The sequence below is a fragment of the Helianthus annuus genome, chromosome 4 (genome assembly GCF_002127325.2).
Source record: "Helianthus annuus cultivar XRQ/B chromosome 4, HanXRQr2.0-SUNRISE, whole genome shotgun sequence".
In the NCBI taxonomy this organism is placed as follows: Eukaryota; Viridiplantae; Streptophyta; class Magnoliopsida; order Asterales; family Asteraceae; genus Helianthus; species Helianthus annuus.
In genome coordinates, this window is record NC_035436.2 from 19205682 (window position 1) to 19227897 (window position 22216).

The window sequence follows — 22216 nt, forward strand, 5'->3', positions numbered from 1 at the left end:
ATCTCTAATCAATCCTAGCTACACAATTTTCACACACATCAATCTTGATCTCTCAATCTATCTAGAATCAACCTAAGGTATTGCTTTATGATTATGCGTTGTTATCTCTGCTCTTTTGATTTCATGCAAACCCTAGTCCTCCAAACAATGGTTCTGTGTTTAGTTAATCATCTTGATTGATTGTGCAATGGTTTGTGAATCATTGTGTAATTGTTTGCTGATATTAGGATACAATTGACATGCGAGAATTGTTAAATTGTTGCTTTATCCATATGCTAGATTAGGGTTTTGATCGTAGAACTGCAAATTGTAACTGTTACATTGAAGGATTTGCTTATTCTATGTTTGTTCTGTGCGTATGAAACTAGTCAGACTTTGTGAAGTCACAAAGTCCGACTTTATCTTGTGCCGAGTTTACAGCAGTGGCTTGGTCAGAACATATGGTCCGAATATATTAAAGTGTCAAGGTTTATGTTAAACTTTTGGGTCCGGATTTGTGGCCATGTAGGTGGTCCAAATTAATTTGGCATGTCCGGCGTTATAAATCAAAAAGGGAGTCAGGATTTCTTTTCCCTTGTGTCCGAACTTATTAAAATGTGGAGGATCAGAGTTTACAAATAAAAGGGGGTGTCCGGCTTTGTTATATTTAAGTGCGTGTTCTGAATATTTTTTTAACATGTCCGAATTTAATAAGTACAAGGGGCCCGGGTTTAATGAACATGATATGGTCCGGTCATATGCCAATATATTAATGTCCGAGCTTAATAACCTGTAATCAGAATATATATATGTAGTAGAATTAATTGGGTCCGGATTACCATGTGTGCCAATGTTCCGAATTTGAATTTGAATTTCAAGAGTGCCACTTGTTGACTATTATGAATTAATAATTGAAATTGAAAAGTATTGTTAAATGGTCTGAATTTCTATGTGAGAAGTCAGAAAATATAATAAAATAAGCAATTACATAATTGTTAGAATGATAAATTTAAACGTGTCAATAGGTCGGAACAATGTTTGTAAGGTACTAAACTAGACATTTGGGTGAACGGAATATTAAAAACACATTGACTTTTGTAGAACTTCAACCAAAGGAAGGAAAAGAACATCATACTCGCACTAAAGGATCGAGGTAAGTACGAACCTTTGGTTTTATGAGGCATGCATCTTAAATTATTTGGATAATGGTTATTGAAGGATGATTATGCTGTTCTAGAAAGATACTAATCTATTAGCTAATAAAAAGTGAACTTTGTAATTGCAACTTCATGCATTTATAGTAACATTTTTCATCTTGAATTTGTTGAATTAAAGTTTGTATTTAAGGTTGTTCAGGGCATGTTATTCAGTCATATATAGCTGAGAAATACAGTTGTAAATGGCTGTGAAAAATGGTTGTACATGACTGGTAATTATACTGGACTAGTACAACGCGTGTATAAGTTGAATTCCAAATTTTGGAACACATACAACATTTGTCTCTTTCATATCTTGAAGATGCTTTGTTTTTGGTGTTGCAAGTTCAGTTTCGTTTGGGTTCTCTGTTGCTTTTGCAGGTCGGTACAGGTAATATTCATGCTTTTCCTCCTTGCGAATAAGTGTGTTTTTAAAGATGAAACATATATAAAAATTATTCTATGAATAGTGAGGTACAACACATGACTGAGAGTATAAGGAAGATACTATGGATGGACATGAGACAAAAATATTCATTATCCCCACTTGCTCTTATATTTTTAATTTTGCATTTCTAATTTCAAATTTATACACCTATAGATATATTTTATTTCATATGAAGGTTGTGCAACAGCCGACTGCCACTATCCCGGATGAATTGCCAATCATAATAGGCGGTGGAGAGATACATACTTGGAATCAAACTAGAAAACCAAAAAAAATAGGCAGAACAACAAAACATCTTTTTTTCCAAAAATTAAGCTTCGTGTTCAAATTTGTGTTCTTTCCTTATAAATCGATCGATTAACTAATATAAATATTCATGACAGAAGATATAAGCGTTTGCAGGTTGATGGGTGGTTTTAAACACTTTAGGGCTCTGAAATACTCCACGGTTTTGGGTTAAATAACATGTGCTTGAATTTTAGTTTAAACAGTTGCTATAACGCGTTCATCGATATTTTGACTGAATTCCTACCGGTTTTTGGGACTTTAGTTGCTTGTCAGAGAAACAGTTATTGGATTATTTGTTGTCAACATGTGTTTATTAGTGTACACAATTATTAATATACATATAACATTGTAGTTATAGTTACTACCTACTACAAAGTATGATCCGGAGGTTAATTATAATGAGATTTTGTAAATCTGATCGATTACACGTTGACGTGTGGTCAATTTCTTTGCTTGCAGTGCAACGCGCGCGGGGCACTTTTCTAGTTTTTCTCTAAATTTCATCATATTCAACTATACAATATCAGATACGCATTCATCAATTTTGACATATGAATTTTCCTTAAAAACCAGCCTAAAGTCAGAATTACCAAAAAAAAATCTACTACAAAAATCATAATATTAAAATTTTGCATTATATATTTAGAGTAAATTGCCAAAAGTGTCCCTAAGGTTTGGGTACATTTGTCATTTTCATCCAAAACAACTTTTTTGTACAATATAGTTCTTCACTTTTGGGATTTTTTGTCATTTTCATCCAAACGTCTAATTTGCTTTATTTTTTCTATCAAACATTTGGATGAAAATGGCAAAAAATCACAAATCTCAAGGATGATTTTGCCAAAAAAAAAAAAAAAAGTCGGCCGTTTGGATGAAAATGCCAAAAAATCCCAAATGTGGACTATATGGTTCAAAAATGTTGTTTTGGATGAAAATGGCAAAGATGCCCAAACCTCAGGGACGATTTTGGCAATTTACTCATAAACTTATTACATTTATATTCAAATTCAAGAAAAAAAACTCCTACAATCAGACCCTACCAGTATACACCACCATTGTAAGCGGATTCGAATAATATCAACCTGATTTGGAAAGGGTGCCCATTTTCATTGCATTGCTGCAAAAACCACAAAGCCATAATCAACCAACAAACTTTATATTACTAATGAAAATCACAATCCAGACATTCATTATGTAATAAATACACTAAGCCAGACATTCATTTGTAATAAATACACTAAATCTATATTTTATTGTTACAAAAAATTGTACCTGAGCTCAGAAAACATGAGTAAAAAGCCATTAAAACAGCTAATAGGTGCTTGTTGGACATCAAGAACCGAAGAGTCCTCATGATCGAATGCAAAAAAAACCCGATTTTTGACACAAATAAGTGTGTTTTCACCAGCCCGCTGTACCGTTCGCCTCGTTTCAATCTATAGTCATTAAACAAAAAAAAATTGTCATTTAACATGTATAATTTTTGTTTAGAGTTGATTACTGTTTTCGTCCCTGTGGTTTGTCAAAAATCACTATTTCAGTCCATTAGTTTAAAAATTGCGATTTCAGTCCCTGTGGTTTCACTTTCGTAACCATTTCAGTCCACCTCGTAAAACCACAGGGACTGAAAAGGTTACGAAGGTGAAACCTCAGGGACTGAAATCGCAATTTTTAAACTAATGGACTGAAATAGTGATTTTTGACAAACCACAGGGACGAAAACAGTAATTAACTCTTTTGTTTACAAACATGACTAACTGATAGGATTTACGATGTTAGAATACGTACTATATAAAGAACATGCACGATGGTAAAAGGGTTTCGACATCAAAAACTTATTGACGAGTAACGATATACAGTACACGTCTAACAAGTCAGCCTGAAGATATTCAGAACAATTCAATCCTTGACACAAGTCTTATACATTTTCTCGCTTTGATTTACGATCTGATTTTTCTTTCGCGATACATCTTTTAATTTCATTCATCAGTTGTTACTAAATACATCTTTTAACTTCCATTCATTCTCATTTTGTATAACCGTTGTAGTTATAATAATCTTATAACCATATACAGGTATCCCCACCGGTTTTGATCATCGTTGAGGTCATTCAGACCAGTCCTCAAGTTCTGTCAAATCTCCTCCATCACTGCCGTTAGAATTCCCCCATTATTGAAACGGAGTTGGATGTGCTAGACTGGAAGGAAAGTTAAGGTTGACTCTGTAAACCCGACAATCCAAACTCATTATTAATTTGGGCTTGCGAAAGCTGGAAATCAGAAGTTAAAATGGGAACACCCACGAGGAATTGTTGTAGCTCAATGGAAAACAATTTCTCAATCTTTCCCTTACCTCCTCCGTAAAAGAGTTTATGGTCAAATAATTTTCTGTGATTTCATTGAATAAACAAGGCCCTTTAAATAGGCACCATTACATCAGAAAAATAGGAAGAGATATACATGACTAAGGAAAGGATATACAATTCAATAAACTAATAATTATCACAAATCTATTCCAATAATAATGGAGACATTATTATCGGCTAAGACACCCCCGCAGTTTGAACGGGCGTCGGACAGACGTTCAAACTGGACCGAAAAGACTGAAACGAAATCCCCTTGGTAAAAATGTCTACGTACTGTAATGATGATGGAACATGAAGCACTCGAATATGACCTACGCGAACCTTCTCCCTCACAAAGTGAATATCAACTTCGATGTGCTTAGTACGCTGATGTTGTACCGGATTATCTGAAAGGTAAACGGCTGAAACGTTATCACAATACACAATAGACGCCTGTTGTAATGGGATATGTAACTCAAGAAGAAGATTTCGAATCCAAGTGGCCTCGGCAACAGCATTTGCAACACCCCTGTATTCGACCTCAGCACTAGATATTGAAATGGTTGGTTGTCCCTTAGAGGACCAGGAGATTAAGTTATCACCAAGGAATACGCAATAACCACTGGTCGACCGGCGAGAATCCGGGCAGCCTCCCCAATCGGCATCAGAGTAGGCAACTAAAGAAGTATTAGTTGAAGGGTGGATAGGAAGACCTTAATCTGTGGTGCCCTGTAAATACCGAATGATACGCTTTAAGAAAGTAAAGTGCGGTTCTCGTGGATCATGCATGAAGAGACAAATCTTTTGAACCGCATAGGAAATGTCAGGACGCGTGAACGTGAGGTACTGCAATGCTCCAGCCAAGCTTCTGTAAAGTGTGGGATCATGAAAGGGAGCCCCATCAGTAGCACTTAGTTTGGCTGCCAAATCGACTGGAGTGACACATGGTTTACAGGTCGTCATGGCGGCACAAGCAATGATGTCCTTGGTGTATTGGGCCTGAGATAAGAAGAGACCCGTCTTACTGCGAGTGGCCGTGATGCCCAGAAAGTGATGCAGAGTACCCAAGTCGGTCATGGAAAACTCTTTAGAAAGCATGTCTATAATCTGCCGAAGTAGAACTGAAGATGAGGCTGTAAGAACAATATCATCCACATACAGCAACAAGTAAGCCATGTCAGTCCCGGACTGGACTGATATATGAAAAGAGAATTGTCACATACACTGCTCTTGAATCCCCTTGATATAATAAAGTTTGCAAACCTTGTATACCACGCCCTGGGAGCTTGTTTAAGCCCGTATAGAGATTTTTTAAGACGGCAAACAAATTCCGGATGACGTTTATCCACGAAGCCGGGAGGTTGATGCATAAAGACAACCTCATTTAAATGCCCATGTAAAAAGGCATATTTAACATCTAATTGATGTATAGGCCAAGACCGAGAGACTGCTAAGGACAGAACCGTACGAATAGTAGCCGGTTTAACAACCGGACTAAAAGTGTCTTCACAATCGACCCCCAATGTTTGAGATTTTCCGTTAACAACCAGCCTAGCTTTGTACCGTTCTAGTGAACCATCAGACTTAAACTTATGTCGAAATAACCACATGCATCGAATTATCGGTCTATCGACCGGTCTTGGAACCAACTCCCAAGTATCATTCACCTGTAAAGCAGAAAATTCGGTTTGCATCGCATGTAACCAATTAGGATCCGAGAAGGCTTTGGCATAGGTTGTTGGAACAGGTGAGATGGATGTGGAAAGAAGGGTTTGGGAAGTGGTGGGCGGATGTGTGTTGGCTTTTGAGCGGGTGACCATGGGGTGGGTGTTAGTTGGGGGGTTCGGGGCTGCAGTGGGTGCGGATGATGGGACAGGAACCGAAGGCTGAGTATTGGCAGTGGGCTGCTGAGCTGTTTTGGCGCGACGAGAGTATGTAATGGGAAAAGGGATGGTACTTGGGTGGGGAGTAGTGGCGACTGTTGTGGTTGGGACCGAAGGCTGAGGAGAGGGATGACGAAAACAAAAGGTTGAGGGATGGTATCATCTAAGAAGTTATAGGAGCTGGTAGAGGATGGGATTGTGTATGGAAAGGTGTTCTCGTCAAAAGTGACGTGACGAGAAATATGAACTCTACCAGTTGTGGGGTCAAAGCACCTGTAGCCTCGAAAATCCGGAGGATAGCCGAGGAATATGCAACGAATCGAACGATGATGGAGTTTGTGTGGCTGCGTTGCAGATGTATTCGGGTAGCATGCACAACCAAAAACTCTTAAATGGTCATAGGTGGGATGACGCAGGTACAAAGCAAATGTGGGGGTATAAAAGTTTAGACGTTTTGTCGGTAAAATGTTGTGTAAATAGGTGGCTGTGTGAAGTGATTCGACCCAGAACATCGATGGTAAGTTGGCATGAATGAGTAAGGAGCGGATGATGTCGTTTAGGCGACGAATCACACGCTTTGCTCAGCCGTTTTGGGACGAGGTTTGAGGGCATGAGAATCGGAACAGCAAACCATGTTGGTTAGCAAAGGTTTTAAAAGCATTATTATCGAATTCACCCCCGAGATCACATTGGAATGTTTTTATGTTCCGGTTAAATTGGGTAGCTATTAGGCGATGGAATTTAATGAAGGTTGGTAAAGTTTCGGATTTATATTTTAAAGGATAAGCCCATTGAAAGTGTGAGAAGTTATCAATGAGTACCATATAGTATTTATAGCCACTTTTACTTGTAATTGGTGATGTCCATAAGTCACAATGGATGATATCAAAAAGCGAAAAGGTAAAAGAATTTGAAGCATAAAAAGGAAGTCTTTTACTATTAGATAATTGACAAGAATGACAAAAAGACTTGGTTTTATTACATGAAAAATTAAAATTACGACTAAGAATATCCAAAACTTGAGCACCAGGGTGGCCGAAACGCTCGTGCAAAGGTAAAGAAGTAGAGGTGATGAAACAAGCAGAGGGCGGAAGCTGAGGGGCGGTGAAAGGGTAGAGATCCCCGGTGCTACTGTGGCGTGACAGAATCCGTCCAGTTGTTAAGTCCTTCAAAGAAAAACCAAATGGGTCAAATTCAACAGACAAATTATTATCACGAGTAAAACGTCTAACAGAGATAAGGTTTTTAATAATTTTGGGGCTGTAAAGGATATCGGGTAGGATGTATGTACGGTCGAAAACAGTATGAAAACCTGTCCCGGATCCATATATTGGTAAACATTGACTGTTGCCTACCAAAATTTTACTACTAACAGAAGAAGATAAAGGTTGTTGAATCATACCCTGGTCTTGAGTAACGTGTCGTTCAGCGCCTGTATCCATGAACTTTGTGGGGTCTGTTTGATTCAGATGCATAGCAGTAAAAGCAGCTTGGAGATCCGACGGGCACAAGGCATTGTGCCCGGGCTGCTGGTGGCCTGAATGTGCTGCGGTATGGGGCTGATTCGGATCAGGCAGGCTGTTGGTACATGAAGTTTGCCTGTGGAGCGGGCGGCTGTCCCTGCTAACCAGAAGAATTCCACGCAGGTTGAGTTGGATACGGGCATGGAGGTGTGTTCCACCATGCCCATTGTGGGTATCCGGCTGACTGAAAAGACCAGGGGCTGTTTGTTTGCTGCTGAAAACGGCCACCCCCACGTCCGCGACCACCGCGACCTCGGTAACCTTGCCCGCGACCCCGTCCCCGACCTCGTGTGTAGCCTGTGGGTGACGGGTTAGGGTTGTTGGAAGGCTGAGACGGTGGCTGTGGATTGGAGGATGGCTGTTGTGAGGTTGGTGCCTGAGGGGTTACGAGAACCGATGGGGGGCTTTGGCGGGCAGCTTGGCGAATCAGTTCATCCTGCAGCATGCTTCGAGCTAAATCCCAGTCAGCGTCCTGGGCATTGATAAGAGAAGCGGTTGTGTCAAATTCTGCGGGTAGGCCACGGACGAGTTGTAAGACGAGTCGAGACTCGGTCACGGGCTGATCAACATCCCAAGTTGATTAGCGAGATCTTTCAGTTGTAAGCAATAATCGTCTAAAGACGAACATGCTGATAAAGTGAGGTTAACGAATTTGGTTTCCAGGGCAGCCGCTCGTGCTTCTTGTTGCTCAAAAAAATTTTCTCAATCTTGACCCAAGCGGCGCGGGCTGTCGTCTCGGTATCCAAGACGCGACCTAGTATATCATCTGAGATGGTGCTATAAATCCACTGCAACACAAGAGCATCAATTTCTTTCCAGGAGGCGGTTTGGTGTCATCGATGTGGCTGAGGACTTTATAAGCCACTGCATGCAGCTTGAATAGTTTAATCCAGGCAGAATACGTAACTTTGGTGCCATCAAGAGTGCGTACTTTGGTCTGGATATTGGTCACAGAATACGCCGAATGGAGGGTGGCTGCGGGTTTCTGGGATGGCTCTCCTTGATCAGATTTAGGCATGGCAGCGATCGGAAAAAAAGAGAATCGCCGGCTAGGGTTTTAGGGTTTGAGAAGAAAATCAGAATCGTAGCTCTGATACCATAAAAAGAGTTTATGGTCAAATAATTTTCTGTTATTTCATTGAATAAACAAGGCCCTTTAAATAGGGGATTAGGATCAAATACAAAGGATCCTAATTGTAAGAAGTGTAAGAAGGATTTATAGAGTGACAAGTGTCCAATAACCTAAAAAAACCCACTACAAAAAAAAAAAAAAAAAAAAAAAAAAAAAAAAAAAAACCTTAAACATCTACCACCACCAAAAACCTAACCCCCCCACACACACACACACACATCACCCACCCTAAAAAAAAAAAAAAAAAAAAAATTTACCGAGGGGGTGGGGGGTGGGTGTTTAGTTTTTTTTTAGGTTTTTGGGGGGTGGGGGGGGGTGTTTGGGTTTTTTTTAGGTTTTTGGGGGGTGGGAGTGGGAAGGGGGGTTTAGGTTTTTTTGGGGGTTTTTTTGTGAGGTTTTTTTTTTTTTTTTTTTGCCCGGGGGGGGGGGGGGGGGGGGGGGGGGGGTGGGTGTTTAGGTTTTTGGTGGTGATGTAGTGGGTTTAGTTTTAGGTTATTAGACACTTGTCACTCTATAAATCATTCTTACACTTCTTACAATTAGAAGACTTTGTAGAATAACTTGACCCTTAAATAGGCACCATTACATCAGAAAAATAGGAAGAGATATACATGACTAAGGAAAGGATATACAATACAATAAACTAATAATTATCACAAATCTATTCCAATAATAATGAAGACATTATTATCGGCTAAGACTCCGCGTTTACATCGCCATTGTTACTGTTTGAGGTATCCCCACCATTTGAGGAAATGTTGTGATCCCAATGAACCAAACTCATTTTCAATCTGGGTGATTGAAAACCGAGGATCCATGGGGGCATGTGACCCACATGCACTTGCACTGAAAGGAGTGCATAGATTTAAACTGTAGTCATAAAAAGAGTGTTGATTGTTGTAAATCGAAGGTGGTGTAGAAATAAAGAGGAGGTTTGTCTAGGGTTGATTATGGTGATACAGGTACCAACTGTTCTAAATTCCTTCAAATTCAAATATTAAGGGTGCGTTTGGGATTGCTTTTTCAACCTGATTTTTTTATTATTTTGTTTTGAAATCGCAAAAAATCTATTTTGAGTGTTTGGTAAAAAATTAATAAAAACTGATTTTTTTACGTTTTATAGATATCAAAACGTGATAATCCAAAAGCAGGTCACCCCTTACTGTAGGAAAAAGGGATTCCACAATAGCCTCAAAGAGGGTGTTTGGGGTTGAGTTTTGAAAATAGATTATGCGTTTGAATAATCAGAATCAGATAATTAGCTGTAACAAAACGTGCTGCAGAAAGATGGTGTTTGGTTTTGATTATGGTGTTTGATATCACAATAATCAGATAATCAACTATTTGAGTGTTTGGCAAATATATATATTTTAAAAAAATAAATAAGTGAAACATAAATAGTCAAAATAATTCAAAATGAAACATAGTATCGAAAGTTCTAGTAAAAAACACAATGTCATTTATTCAAACAAGGCACACATAGAAATGTCTACAAATGAACATCCAAAGAGCAAAGATTAATATCAAATAAATAAAAAGATAACACCACATCACTCGTCTATAATAAGTGAGTAGGGAAAGCTAATCTTGTCGATGGTAGTTGGCGGGTACATAAAGCTTTCCCTTACCTCCTTTTTCATCAAGATTCGTAGTACCTTGTTATAATTTATTGAACTTGGCTCAAAACCCGGGAAGTTTGAAACAATATCCATACATTCTGATAGAGTAGGTATTTGAATACTTGGTGTGCTTTGTGAGGATAGTGCTTCAATAACTGTGTCAAGTTTAACTTCAAGTGAGGAAGCTAGTGTACTTTTTCCCCTGCTTGAACGACCATGAGCATTGTTTTGTATTTTCCTCCTCTTGACCAAATTGCTTTCTGGAAATAATATTTCCGCATATCACCTAAATTCCCTTCATCGCTATTTGTCTTCCCTTCTACATCCATAACACTAATATCGTCTTGAACATCACTTTGACTAATTTCATTTTGCAATTGATGAGGGGTTTTAGTCTTATCCCCGGTGGCAACACAGTCTCGAAACAATGGCTCGTAAAACATTCGATACATCTCCAAATTTTTGTCCTTGAATTTTGCAAGTTCTGGATCCGCCTTTAAATTGAAGTAAACAAAAGTTAGTACCTAAACTACGATAAGATTTTGAAGAAACTACTTGATCAAACATTACTTGTATTTTTTTCATCACGCCACTCACTCGTTGCGTTTATTGTCTTTTTCACAGGATCCCATCCAAGCCCAGATTCAATTCTCATCAAACGGTCGTATAACTTCCAATCCCTCTTCATTGAATCCCAATGGTTTTTAAGTTGCAGTTTGGTGTAATCTTTTCCTATTCGAATTTTTAGATTATTTCCTAGGTTCGTCCACCCAACCTTGTTGAAGTGGCTCCCAGGTCTATTACCATTTTTCCTTCCTCGAGACACAACCCAACAATATCATATGGGTACTAAAATCCCAAACTGTTTTTCGAGCCCTAGTCTTCGTAGATGAAAGCTTAATTATGGCATTTTCATGGTTCAAATCCATTCCGTGTTAGATGAAATCTGGCCTGCAGGTATTTTGAAGATTTGTATTTGTGTTTGTCCAAATATTTCATATTCATAAAAGTCTATTTGAACTTGAACCAAGTATTTTCAAATTGTAAGCAAATCAAGCATGTTTTATGAATAAGAAATATTTGGACAAACACAAATACAAATCTTCAAAATACTTGCAGGCCAGATTTCATCTAGCAGGGAATGGATTTGAACCATGAAAATGCCACAAGTAAGCTTTCATCTACCAAGGCTAGTGCTCGAAAAACTGTTTGGGATTCTAGTACCCATATGATATTTGTTGAGTTGTGTCTCGAGGAAGTAAAAAATGGTAATAGACCTGGGAGCCACTTCAATAAGGTTGGGTGGACAAACCAAGGAAATAATCTAAAAATTCGAACAGGAAAAGATTACAACAAACTGCAACTTAAAACCCATTGGGATTCAATGAAGAGGGATTGGAAGTTATACGATCGTTTGATGAGAATTGAATCTGGGCTTGGATGGGATCCTGTGAAAAAGATGATAAACGCAACGAGTGAGTGGTGGGATGAAAAAGTACAGGTAATGTTTGATCAAGTAGATTCTTCACAATCTTTTCGTAGTTTAGGTACTTACTTTTGTTTACTTCAATTTAAAGGCAGATCCAGAACTTGCAAAATTCAAGGACAAAAATTTGGAGATGTATCAAATGTTTTACGAGCCATTGTTTCGAGATTGTGTTGCCACCGGGGATAAGACTAAAACCCCTCATCAATTGCAAAATGAAATTAGTCAAAGTGATGTTCAAGACGATATTGGTGTTATGGATGTAGAAGGGAAGGCAAATAGCGATGAAGGGAATTTAGGTGATGATGCGGAAATATTATTTCCAGAAATCAATTTGGTCAAGAGGAGGAAAATACAAAACAATGCTCATGGTCGTTCAAGCAGGGGAAAAAATACAGCAGCTTCCTCACTTGAAGTTAAACTTGACACTGTTATTGAAGCACTATCCTCACGAAGCACACCAAGTATTCAAATACCTACTCTATCAGAATGTATGGATATTGTTTCAAACTTCCCGGGTTTTGAGTCAAGTTCGATAAATTATAACAAGGCACTACGAATCTTGATGAAAAAGGAGGCAAGGGAAAGCTTTATGTACCCGCCAACTACCATCGACAAGATTAGCTTTCTCTACTCACTTATAGACGAGTGATGTCGTGTTATCTTTTTATTTATTTGATATTATTCTTTGCTCTTTGGATGTTTGTTTGTAGACATTTCTATGTGTGCTTGTTTGAATAAATGACATTATGTTTTTTACAAGAACTTTCGATACCAGCTATGTTTCATTTTGAATTATTTTGACTATTTATGTTTCACTTGTTTTTTTTAAATATATATATATATATATATATATATATATATATATATATATAGGGGAAGGTTCTATGCAGAACACAAAATATTGCGAGAACACGCAGAACACAATGAATCACCTATTTTTTCAATCCTAAAAACGTAAAAAGTAAATGAAAATGTTGCAAATGTAAGACTTATTATTTCTTACACTAGAATTCAAAACAAAATATGGAAAATTCTCACTTTTTGTATAACCTACACATATGTAGGTTATGTGTAGGTTAAATTACCAACATGTATGTAAGCTACATGTAGGTAAAAAAATATGGTTTTTTATGTATATATAATATACATATGAATGTAAGAAACATAAAATTTTAAAAAACATGAAACCTAAATCCCAAAATTTAGTGTTTTAGAGTTGTTCTTTTTGTTCTCGCAATAGTTAGTGTTCTGTAATGATCCCCATCCTATATATATATATATATATATATATATATATATATATATATTTGTCATTTTTTTCTCCTCTGGGTCCTTGACTTTTCCATTTTCTTGTCATTTTGATCACATTGCCTAACTCAGTCTAAAAATCTGGTTATAACCAGGGGTATTTTTGGCATAACTGTTGTGTAGTGATAACTAGGGGTAGTTTACAACATAATTTATAAACCACATAATAATTTAATGCCAAAAATACCCCTGATTATAACCTGATTTTTAGACTAAGTTAGGCAATGTGATCAAAATGGCAAGAAAAAGGAAAAGTCAGGGACCAGAGGAGAAAAAAGAACTATTTGGACTAAAACTCAAGGACTAAAATGGCAATTTACTCAAAACTTAACAACATCATCGAATTATTTTGTTCAACTTTAGCATCATAAAAATTAAAATAAATTTCAACTTCTAAATATTCATTTATTTTCTTTATGTATATTAAAAATAACATTATTTTTTATATATTTTATACATCAATATATTGTTATTTTGGACTTTGTTTAATATATTTTTTTATAATTATTTTTGTCGTACCTTTTCCGTACCCGTATCTTGGATTTTTGAGTTTTGTCGTTCCACGTACCCGTATCGTCCCCGTACCCCAGTCTTGTACGCCTTCCCGTGCTACATAGGCCCCAACTACCTGCCGGTATTTAACCGGATTATCAAAAAGACTATCACCAAGAGCCAAGGTAGCAGTAGTAGTGATGGGAGAAAGCACACGTTTGGCATTAGAGAGGCCCGCTCGATCAAGAAGTTCCAGAATGTACTTCTTTTGAGAAAAAAGCATGTCAGCACTTTTGGGGCTGATTTCAATACCAAAAATTAAGAAAGAGGGCCCATATCTTGAACAGCAAAAGACTTGCTAAGGCTGTGCACAACATGATCAATGGCTGTAAGTTGTTCCATGTCAGAATAATGTCATCGACATAGACCAGCATATATTAGAGTGTGCCCCGTGCCGAGTAAATAAATAGAGATGGGTCAGTTTTGGACCTTTGGAAACGAGGCCATTTAAAGTTGTGAAGAGGCGGTGAAACCATGCCCTTGGGGCCTGCTTGATCCCGTATAAGGATTTATGAAGAAGGCATACATGATCCGGTTTGTGTGGATCAACAAATCCAGGTGGTTGCTGCAACTAGTAAACTGTTTCTTTGAGATCACCATGAAGAAACACATTTTGCACATCTAACTGTCTAAGTGGCCATTTGTCCGGTGACAGCAAGTGAAAGAACGACCCGTATCGTGGTGGATTTCACAACCGGACTAAACGTCTGTTGGTGAAATCCCTTGGCAACAAGACGCGCTTTGTAAGCTTAATGGCTCCAGTTTGGTCACGTTTTAATTTGTACACCCATTTGCAAGCAACAATATTGGCGTTGGAAGCACGAGGAACTAAGGACCAAGTTCCATTCCTGATTAGGGCTGAGTACTCTTCAGCCATAGCATGACCATAGTTGTTAATAGCGAATGGCGACATATAGCGATAAGGTACCTACATGCTACATAGCGAATAGCGATAAATAGTTGGTGGCTATTTTATAAATAGCGATACACTAGAAAAAAAAATTTATATGTATATTATATCAAAATACCCTGGTATACATGCTATTTTACATGTATATTTAACAAAAACCGAAAATCCAGCTATTTTGTAGCCAGGGGTAGCCCAGGCTACCCCTCAACTCCGTCTTCGTAGTGTAAAAATACCCTTCAACTCCATCTACGTAGGGTAAAATTTTCATCTTTTTATACAAAGGATACCCCTAATCCCCAAAAAAATTGGGATACCTCTGAATTTTTTAGCTAGCTCCGCCACTGTTTATAGCTATATTTAATTGCTATTTATATTAAAAAAATAAATCGTCACTATTATCGCTATCTATTGCTACAGCCCTAATAGCGAACCTAGACCTATACGCTAAGTAGCGCGCTATAGCGATCGCTACGCTCGCTATTGACAACTATGAGCATGACGCCACTTAGGATCTTTATTAGCAATGGTAAAAGAGGCGGGTTCGACTACATAACCAGTGGCATGGGTGTGAAAGGATTGGGCATTACATTTAGTGGTTTGTTTAGGGTTAGACCGAACGTTTGTAAGACGGACACGAGGTGGAGCAGGTTGGTCAAAAGAGGAAGCAGGAGCAGGCTGTTGTTCGGAAGAGGAGGCAGGGGTTGCCGATTTGGTGCGCCTGCTGTAGGTCCGTAAAGGTGGAGATTGGGTTCGTAAGGGATGAGTTTGAAGGTGGTGCAGGTTGGGTTTGGACCTGTGGAATAGGTGGCAGGGTGGAAGGGATTGTAGTAGGTGGGGTAGAAGTGGAACGGACAGGAGGTATAGGCGGAGAAAGGTAGCCAGATACGTAAGGATCCGGTGTTGGAGGTGTAGATGGTTGGGAAGATGGTTGAAATAAAGGAAAGTATTGCTCGGTAAAACGCACATGACGGGCAATGTAGATGCGATCGGATGTAGGATCCAAACAACGATAACCATAATGGGTGGGACTGTACCCGAGAAACACGCAAGGCAAAGAACGAAAATCCGTTTTGTGTTTATTGTAGGGATGAATGTGAGGGTAACATTGACACCCAAAAACTCGCAAAAAGGAGTACATGATTATAGAAAAAGATGATAAATATAACGGACGTTTTTTGTACTTTACTCTATAATAAATCGACATCGAATATAGACCATATTTATATCTAAAATTTGGGTACATGATTATAGAAAAAGATGATAAATATAGAAAAGTTCATATAAATGCCTTGCATCTTTCATACGAGATGCAATGCGCCTTACGATTTGCGCCTCGAACCTAAAGCCTATGTGTGCCTCACATTTTTTAAAACCAAGATTGTTTGCAACCATAATACCTTAATTTCCTTAAATGAGTTCAATGAATTGACTTGTTTAGTTAGTTTATCTCTTTTTCTTCTTGTGGTGTAAACAAGTTCATAGGGTTTGTGTTTATCTTCATACAAACTTGAACCGCGTAAAAGCTAACAAGTAATGATCATGTACTTAAATGTTAATCAATTTGGTCACCCCTCGGTTTAAAGTTAGTCATACTATGGTTTTTGACAGGCTAAACATTTGTTTTGAAAGTGAAAATTTGGAACCAAAATATTATTATCAGATAATCATTTTGGGAGATATAAGGAAAAAAATAGAATTCAGGTTTATGTGTGAGCTTCTTCTTCTTAAAGTGGCTTAATCATCCTATTTTGCAGATTCAGTCTATGTGGAATTGTTAACTCACATCACCTTACGAAAAAAAAGAGTGGCGCATCTGCTCAACCATTTTGTAGCAAATTATTATACTTTTTAACATCTATTTATTTTCTGAATAGTGACATCATCAAGTAGTTTAGGGTGAGAAATATCTTACCATATCCTAGACATGTTGATTTGCTGACGCCATGGCTGCTTCATATCTTGGACCCCATAGAGCAAAAAAAGCACAATATGCCAGTCTTCATGCCCGTTTGAAGATTCCAACGTTTGTCCAAAACAGCTCCGTACACTCCTACAACCAATTGCAGAATGTTATGAAAACAAATTTAGTGATATTATCAAACTATAAATCTGCTTAATAGAAATAAAAAATCTCAAAACACAAAAGAGAGAGCGAGGGACATAAAACAGAGAGGTTTTACTTGTACTTACATATTGAGTGCAGGCGTGAAGCATAGAGTATATATTATGTGTCACCGACAGGTATCTACCTAAGTGATTGACTTTCTTTCCTCCAATCCAAATTCATGGAAGCCTTCGATCGGACATACAAGGCAAGATATGTACAAGATACCCTGATAAAAAACCATACAATGTTATACATACACTTCTAAGAGTTCAAAAGTTTCATATACATCCTTCTAAATTTCTTACTACGTTGGTTTTAAATTGCGTGATGCGCTCTCATGCGTCTGGTCCAAAAATCCGATGCGTGAAGCGATGCGAGCGCATCACGTTTGCGATGCGCTCTTTATAGAAAAATACTAAAAAAATATTTATACATGACAAGTTATAGAAACATACTTTAACTAAAGAGTTAATTGCTGTTTTCGTCCCTGTGGTTTGTCAAAAATCACTATTTTAGTCCATTCGTTTAAAAATTGCGATTTCAGTCCCTGTGGTTTTACTTTCGTAACTATTTCAGTCCTTGTGGTTTCACTTTCGTAAACATTTCAATCCATTTATTCTGTTAGTACAGGGACTGAAATGGTTACGAGGTGGACTGAAATGGTTATGAAAGTGAAACCACAGGGACTGAAATCGCAAATTTTAAACTAATGGACTGAAATAGCGATTTTTGACAAACTACAGGGACAAAAACAGTAATTAACTCTTAACTAAAACAATTGGCGTAATAGGAAGATAAGAGTTGTTCTTTATGATTCATATCAAGCATACTAAAATGTTTCTAGAACCATAAAAAGTTTTTAGGAACCATAATGGTCCAAATCAAGCATACTAAGATATAATTATTGAAAAAACCAACCCATTTCATAAAATCTGGAAAAAAAACATAACAAACAATGTTGCATGCACCGGAGCGCATTATGCGACAAGCGCATAATGCGAAGTCGGCATAATATTATCGCATCACGTAAACGCAACGCACCAGTTGTGGCTATGCACTCTCATCAGCACATCACGCATTATGTGCGCACGGGCATAATGCGTGCATTTTAAAACCAAGCTTACTACCATATTTACCATTCCACAACAGTAAAAATATCATACTTATTAATTCCGTATTAGACATAGCAAACCAGTTAGTTATATTATAACAGTCAATATCACTAAAAACGAATTAAAAAAAAAAGTATTACAAGTGTAAATGATCTCCACACATAATTTTCTGTTACTTTATTCAGTGAAACACGTTGGTATAGGTAACTGGTTTTATTTTAGTTACAATCAAATGGGTAAGCATTATTATCTAATGTTTTAAAAGGGTATTATTATGGGTGTAAAGGAAGCAGAGCGGCTCAAGAGCTACTCTAGAGCGGATCTTTAAAAAGCTCGAACGAGCCCGAGCCTGAAATGACTTGTTTAGCTACCGAGCCCGAGCTTTACAAACAAAGCTCGTTTAGGCTCGCGAGCCTAAACAAATTTTATATTATTTTTTATATATATATATTATACCTACTATTTAACATTGGTGAGCCAAGCGTTGGCTCGTTTAAGCTATCGATCCCAAAATAGTAGGCCCGAGCTCGAGCCTAGCTGGGGCGGCTCGGCTCCTTTACACCCCTTGGGTTTTACTAACACGCCTTTGGCCTGGAAGCGCCAGGTGGCTCACCAATTAAATGCATGTGGGGCCCATAAGGGTGTGTTAGTATTGTCCGTTGAAAAACAACGTACATGTGATATTATAAAATATCAACATCTAGAATATCTATATAAAAAAAATTATTGTAGGCATATGCTAAAGATTTTTGTTAGTTAGACTAGCGCATACCTTGGTCAAAAAACTTGAATCCGCCACTATGACAATCTCTCTGTGCTGACAAAACCATAACTCACCACAATAACCAGTTTCTCAAAGACCATCATAACCTTGGCTCAGAAATATTTCAAGATATTTTTTTGGAGCAGCAGGATGAATCCTATAAATTCGAGCAATAAAGCTTCTTTCACTAGTGGCAATAATACTAGCAAGGGAATATTCTTTCTCACACAAACCGGTCTCCATAAGCCACGTATGAAATCTACATCTCGGCTTTATTCTTTTCTCCAAATCAAAGCACAAATAAGCCGGGAAAACATCAAGATAATCCAACGAAAACTCAATTTCGTCGCGAAGAAACTCTAGTTTCTTTTCAAGAATTTTAGTTTGTTGATTTAAAATTTTCGGTGACAAACTAATTATTTTACAAAGCTTTGAAAACTCAACTCCGTTACGAACCAAGCAATAGAAACGGTTACTTAACTGACAACTTGTCCCGTGCATGTGTTTTAACACTTTAATAGTCGACGCGTTTTCTCCGAACCCGATACTGTGCAAGAACTGTAACTTACTTAGAGTGTGAGCTGGCACTCGAGATGATTGAATTCTCACTAAGCTTTCCGCAAAGTCTTTATCGTAATCTTCATCGGGATTGATAACAGGGTAACTTTTTAATAAACGATAACCACCGTGTTTTAGATTATCAAAGAACCATTGATTAAGATTCAACGCTCTCATCACGTGTGGCAGATTAGCTAAGCGGTTTTTACCGAACACGTAAGGGTACTTCTCGGTAATAATACGCAGACATTTTTCATCCATCCCGAAGTGTCGTAAAAGTCCTACGACGCAAAATACTTGAGTCGTTAACTCCAAATCGAAGATTTTAGATCCCGAAAGAAGTAATGACATGACCTCATCTACGGTAACATCAAATTTACGAAAATACTCGACTTTTGCCGATATAACGTCTTCCGAATATTCCACCAATATAGTTTTACTCCTGCCGATCATGTCAGATAAACCGTCTTTCTTGCAACCCAAATTGTAAAAGAGCTTAATCTTTCTACAAAGATCAATCCACGTATCCACGTCACCGTCCACGTCATCAACCAAATTAAAATCAATAACGACCCGTTTCAAATCACTAACCACGTTCTCAACTTCACTATCCCCGTTCAATACACAAGGAAACACCAAGCAAACCCCAATCAACGACGAACTAGTGAACCCATACCCCATATACCTCTTCCAAATCGCCCCCAACTCATCCGGATCCTTATCAAAAATTGTTTTTTCTTCTTTATACAATATCCCCAACTTGTTCCACGGAATCCCAAACCCGTAAAGCGCACACGCGACATCAAACGCATTCCTATCTTCCGACAAAAAGAACTTCCGCGTAGGCAAAACCAAATCAAGCTCGTTAACATCAATCCCAATGCTCTCAAAGAACAACTCAAACTCATTAACCGGATGATATCTAAGAAACTTCTGCAACGATTTCGAAAAATCCGAAGCCGAGAACTTAACTTTCGACACGACGGTGGATAAAGACACAACAGAGTATTTGCTAATGTTTTCTGCGAATGTGTACGGTACGGTTTTGACAGTGTGCAGGTAGTCGGTTAGGGCTTCTTGTGCTTGTTGTATAGCTTTAGCTCTGTACTTGTGAGGTATTTTCGACAGCGGTTTTGCCACCGAGGAACCGTGGCGTACGGTGGCGTGAGGATAGAGCGAGTGGATCGTCCGGCGGAGCAGCATAATGGTTGTTGATTTGAGTGTATAATTAGGGCAAAATATCAGGACTATTTCTATATCTAATGATTAACCTAACTTTTAGAACAATATTTGAGCCAAATTGATACAAACTGATAACCTAATTGTACGGATGAGTAGCATGATGCGTGTTGATTTGAGTGTATAATCGATATAAACAGGTGACCTAATTGAATGTATTTTACGAAGAGATTGAATATTAATCGTTGATGAGGTTATACGGGAAGTATAGGATAATAGTAGAGAGTAGAAATGGTGGAATAGTAATGTGTAATGTTACCTGTTTGTGGTTTGGTTAAGATGAAGAGATTGCAGAGGTGGCGGCGAGATGGAGCGGCGGTGGTGATGGATGACGGTTAGCGGCGGAGGAGGTGGAGGTGGAGGTGGCGATGGGGTTTGGTGAGGGTTTTGAAATAGAACGGGGACACGCCTGTGACAATATGACCTATGAGGGGCATTTTTGTCCTCATGCAGTTTTTTAGAGGGAGTTGTTTGGGATTAGGGCTGTTCACGAGCCGAGACAAGGAAGCTCGGGCTCAGCTTGATTATTAACCGAGCTGATTTGACTTGATACAGATGAATTGAAAATCTAAGCTCGGGCTCGATTTGTTTTTAAACTGAGTTGGCTCGACTCGGTTTGGTTTGGTTTAGTTTGGCTCGATGTTAAAATAATAATAATAATAATAATAAATAGCTCTCAGAATTTAGTAGTCTAAAATATAATTTAATACATCAAAAGAACATATTCCAAATAAGTTCAACCTAATAAATTACAAGCCAAATCAAGTTCAACAAGACAAAATAAGTTTTGAATTTCAACGAAATACAATATTAGTTCGTTAACATGGTAATCAACCTTTAAATATGTCATAGATATTAAATTACACTACTAAACACATGTAAATAATAATCAGTTTTTTTTCTAATAGCCTTTGCTTGATACCTTTACGGTTTTGTGTCTATATGATGATTTATATGTATTTAAGTGTTTTATATATTTTTTCACTATATTCCCTTATTAGTAGCTTGCTAATACTATAATTTAGTATTCTTTGTTTTGTGATAATTATTAGATTCCTTAAGTTGCACTACATGTTTTTATTGTCGGATTTAGTTTGGAGTCAAGGGTCTCCCTAGAAGCACCTATTCATTGCCTATATTTTACCCTCTCTAGACCATACTAAGGTGGTGTTTGTTTTTCTAAAAAGATCTGCACAATCTCTACTGTTTGCGTCACGCAGACCACTCGCAGACATTGTCATCTGCAGACTATTTGTTTTTTTCGAAGACGTTTCACAAAAAAAAAGTATGCGCGAGCTCTTCTTGGTGCAGACTTGGCTCAACCACTTTCGAGATCTTCTAAGGTCTGTAGAGGGTTAAACACCACCGTCCACCACCACCATCATTCGTACACCACTACCAGTTTATTTTAGAAGTCTACACGTTTTAAAAAACAAACAGCCTTCTTCTTACATACTACAGAGGTTTAGTCCACCTCTTCTTCTACAGATGTCTGCAGATGTGGTCCGCAGACTGCAAACATTTTACCTCTTATGTCATATTGGGGTGGATATTGGGCAATGATGGTGACGAACCCATCAAGGGGGGTTCGATCCTGAGCCGCACCTCGGTTTTCATCCGGCTGTTACTTCAGCGAGGCTTCTCGTGTGGAGGCAGTACGGTTTCCGGGGGAACGCCGTAACTAAGTCTGGCCAACCCAGCGCAGACCCGGTTAAGACAACGTAAGTCTGGGCAGACTTGGCTAGGGTCGCTGATTAGAGGGTGTA

General features: G+C 38.1%; 2 protein-coding genes across 3 annotated transcripts; one reads left to right on the plus strand and one right to left on the minus strand.

The window, feature by feature from the left end:
* Nucleotides 1-2417: 2417 nt before the first annotated feature.
* Nucleotides 2418-20863, minus strand: LOC110884567 (transcription termination factor MTEF18, mitochondrial). 2 transcript variants are annotated; one of them, XM_022132284.2, is made up of 6 exons: nt 18663-20863; nt 16862-17004; nt 16584-16721; nt 13729-14696; nt 3184-3347; nt 2418-3028 (listed from the first exon to the last, which is right to left on the minus strand). In XM_022132284.2, exon 1 carries the CDS (start codon nt 20412-20414, stop codon nt 18744-18746), a length of 1671 nt encoding a protein of 556 aa, XP_021987976.1. In that variant the 5' UTR covers nt 20415-20863; the 3' UTR covers nt 2418-3028; nt 3184-3347; nt 13729-14696; nt 16584-16721; nt 16862-17004; nt 18663-18743. The 2 variants fall into 2 exon arrangements, with proteins under 2 accessions (XP_021987976.1, XP_021987975.1); XM_022132283.2 differs by lacking the exon at nt 13729-14696.
* Nucleotides 11554-12550, plus strand: LOC110881138 (L10-interacting MYB domain-containing protein-like). Its single transcript, XM_022129497.1, has 2 exons — nt 11554-11913; nt 11990-12550. The coding sequence occupies exons 1-2, from the start codon at nt 11554-11556 to the stop codon at nt 12548-12550; spliced, it is 921 nt and encodes a 306-aa protein (XP_021985189.1).
* Nucleotides 20864-22216: the final 1353 nt, after the last annotated feature.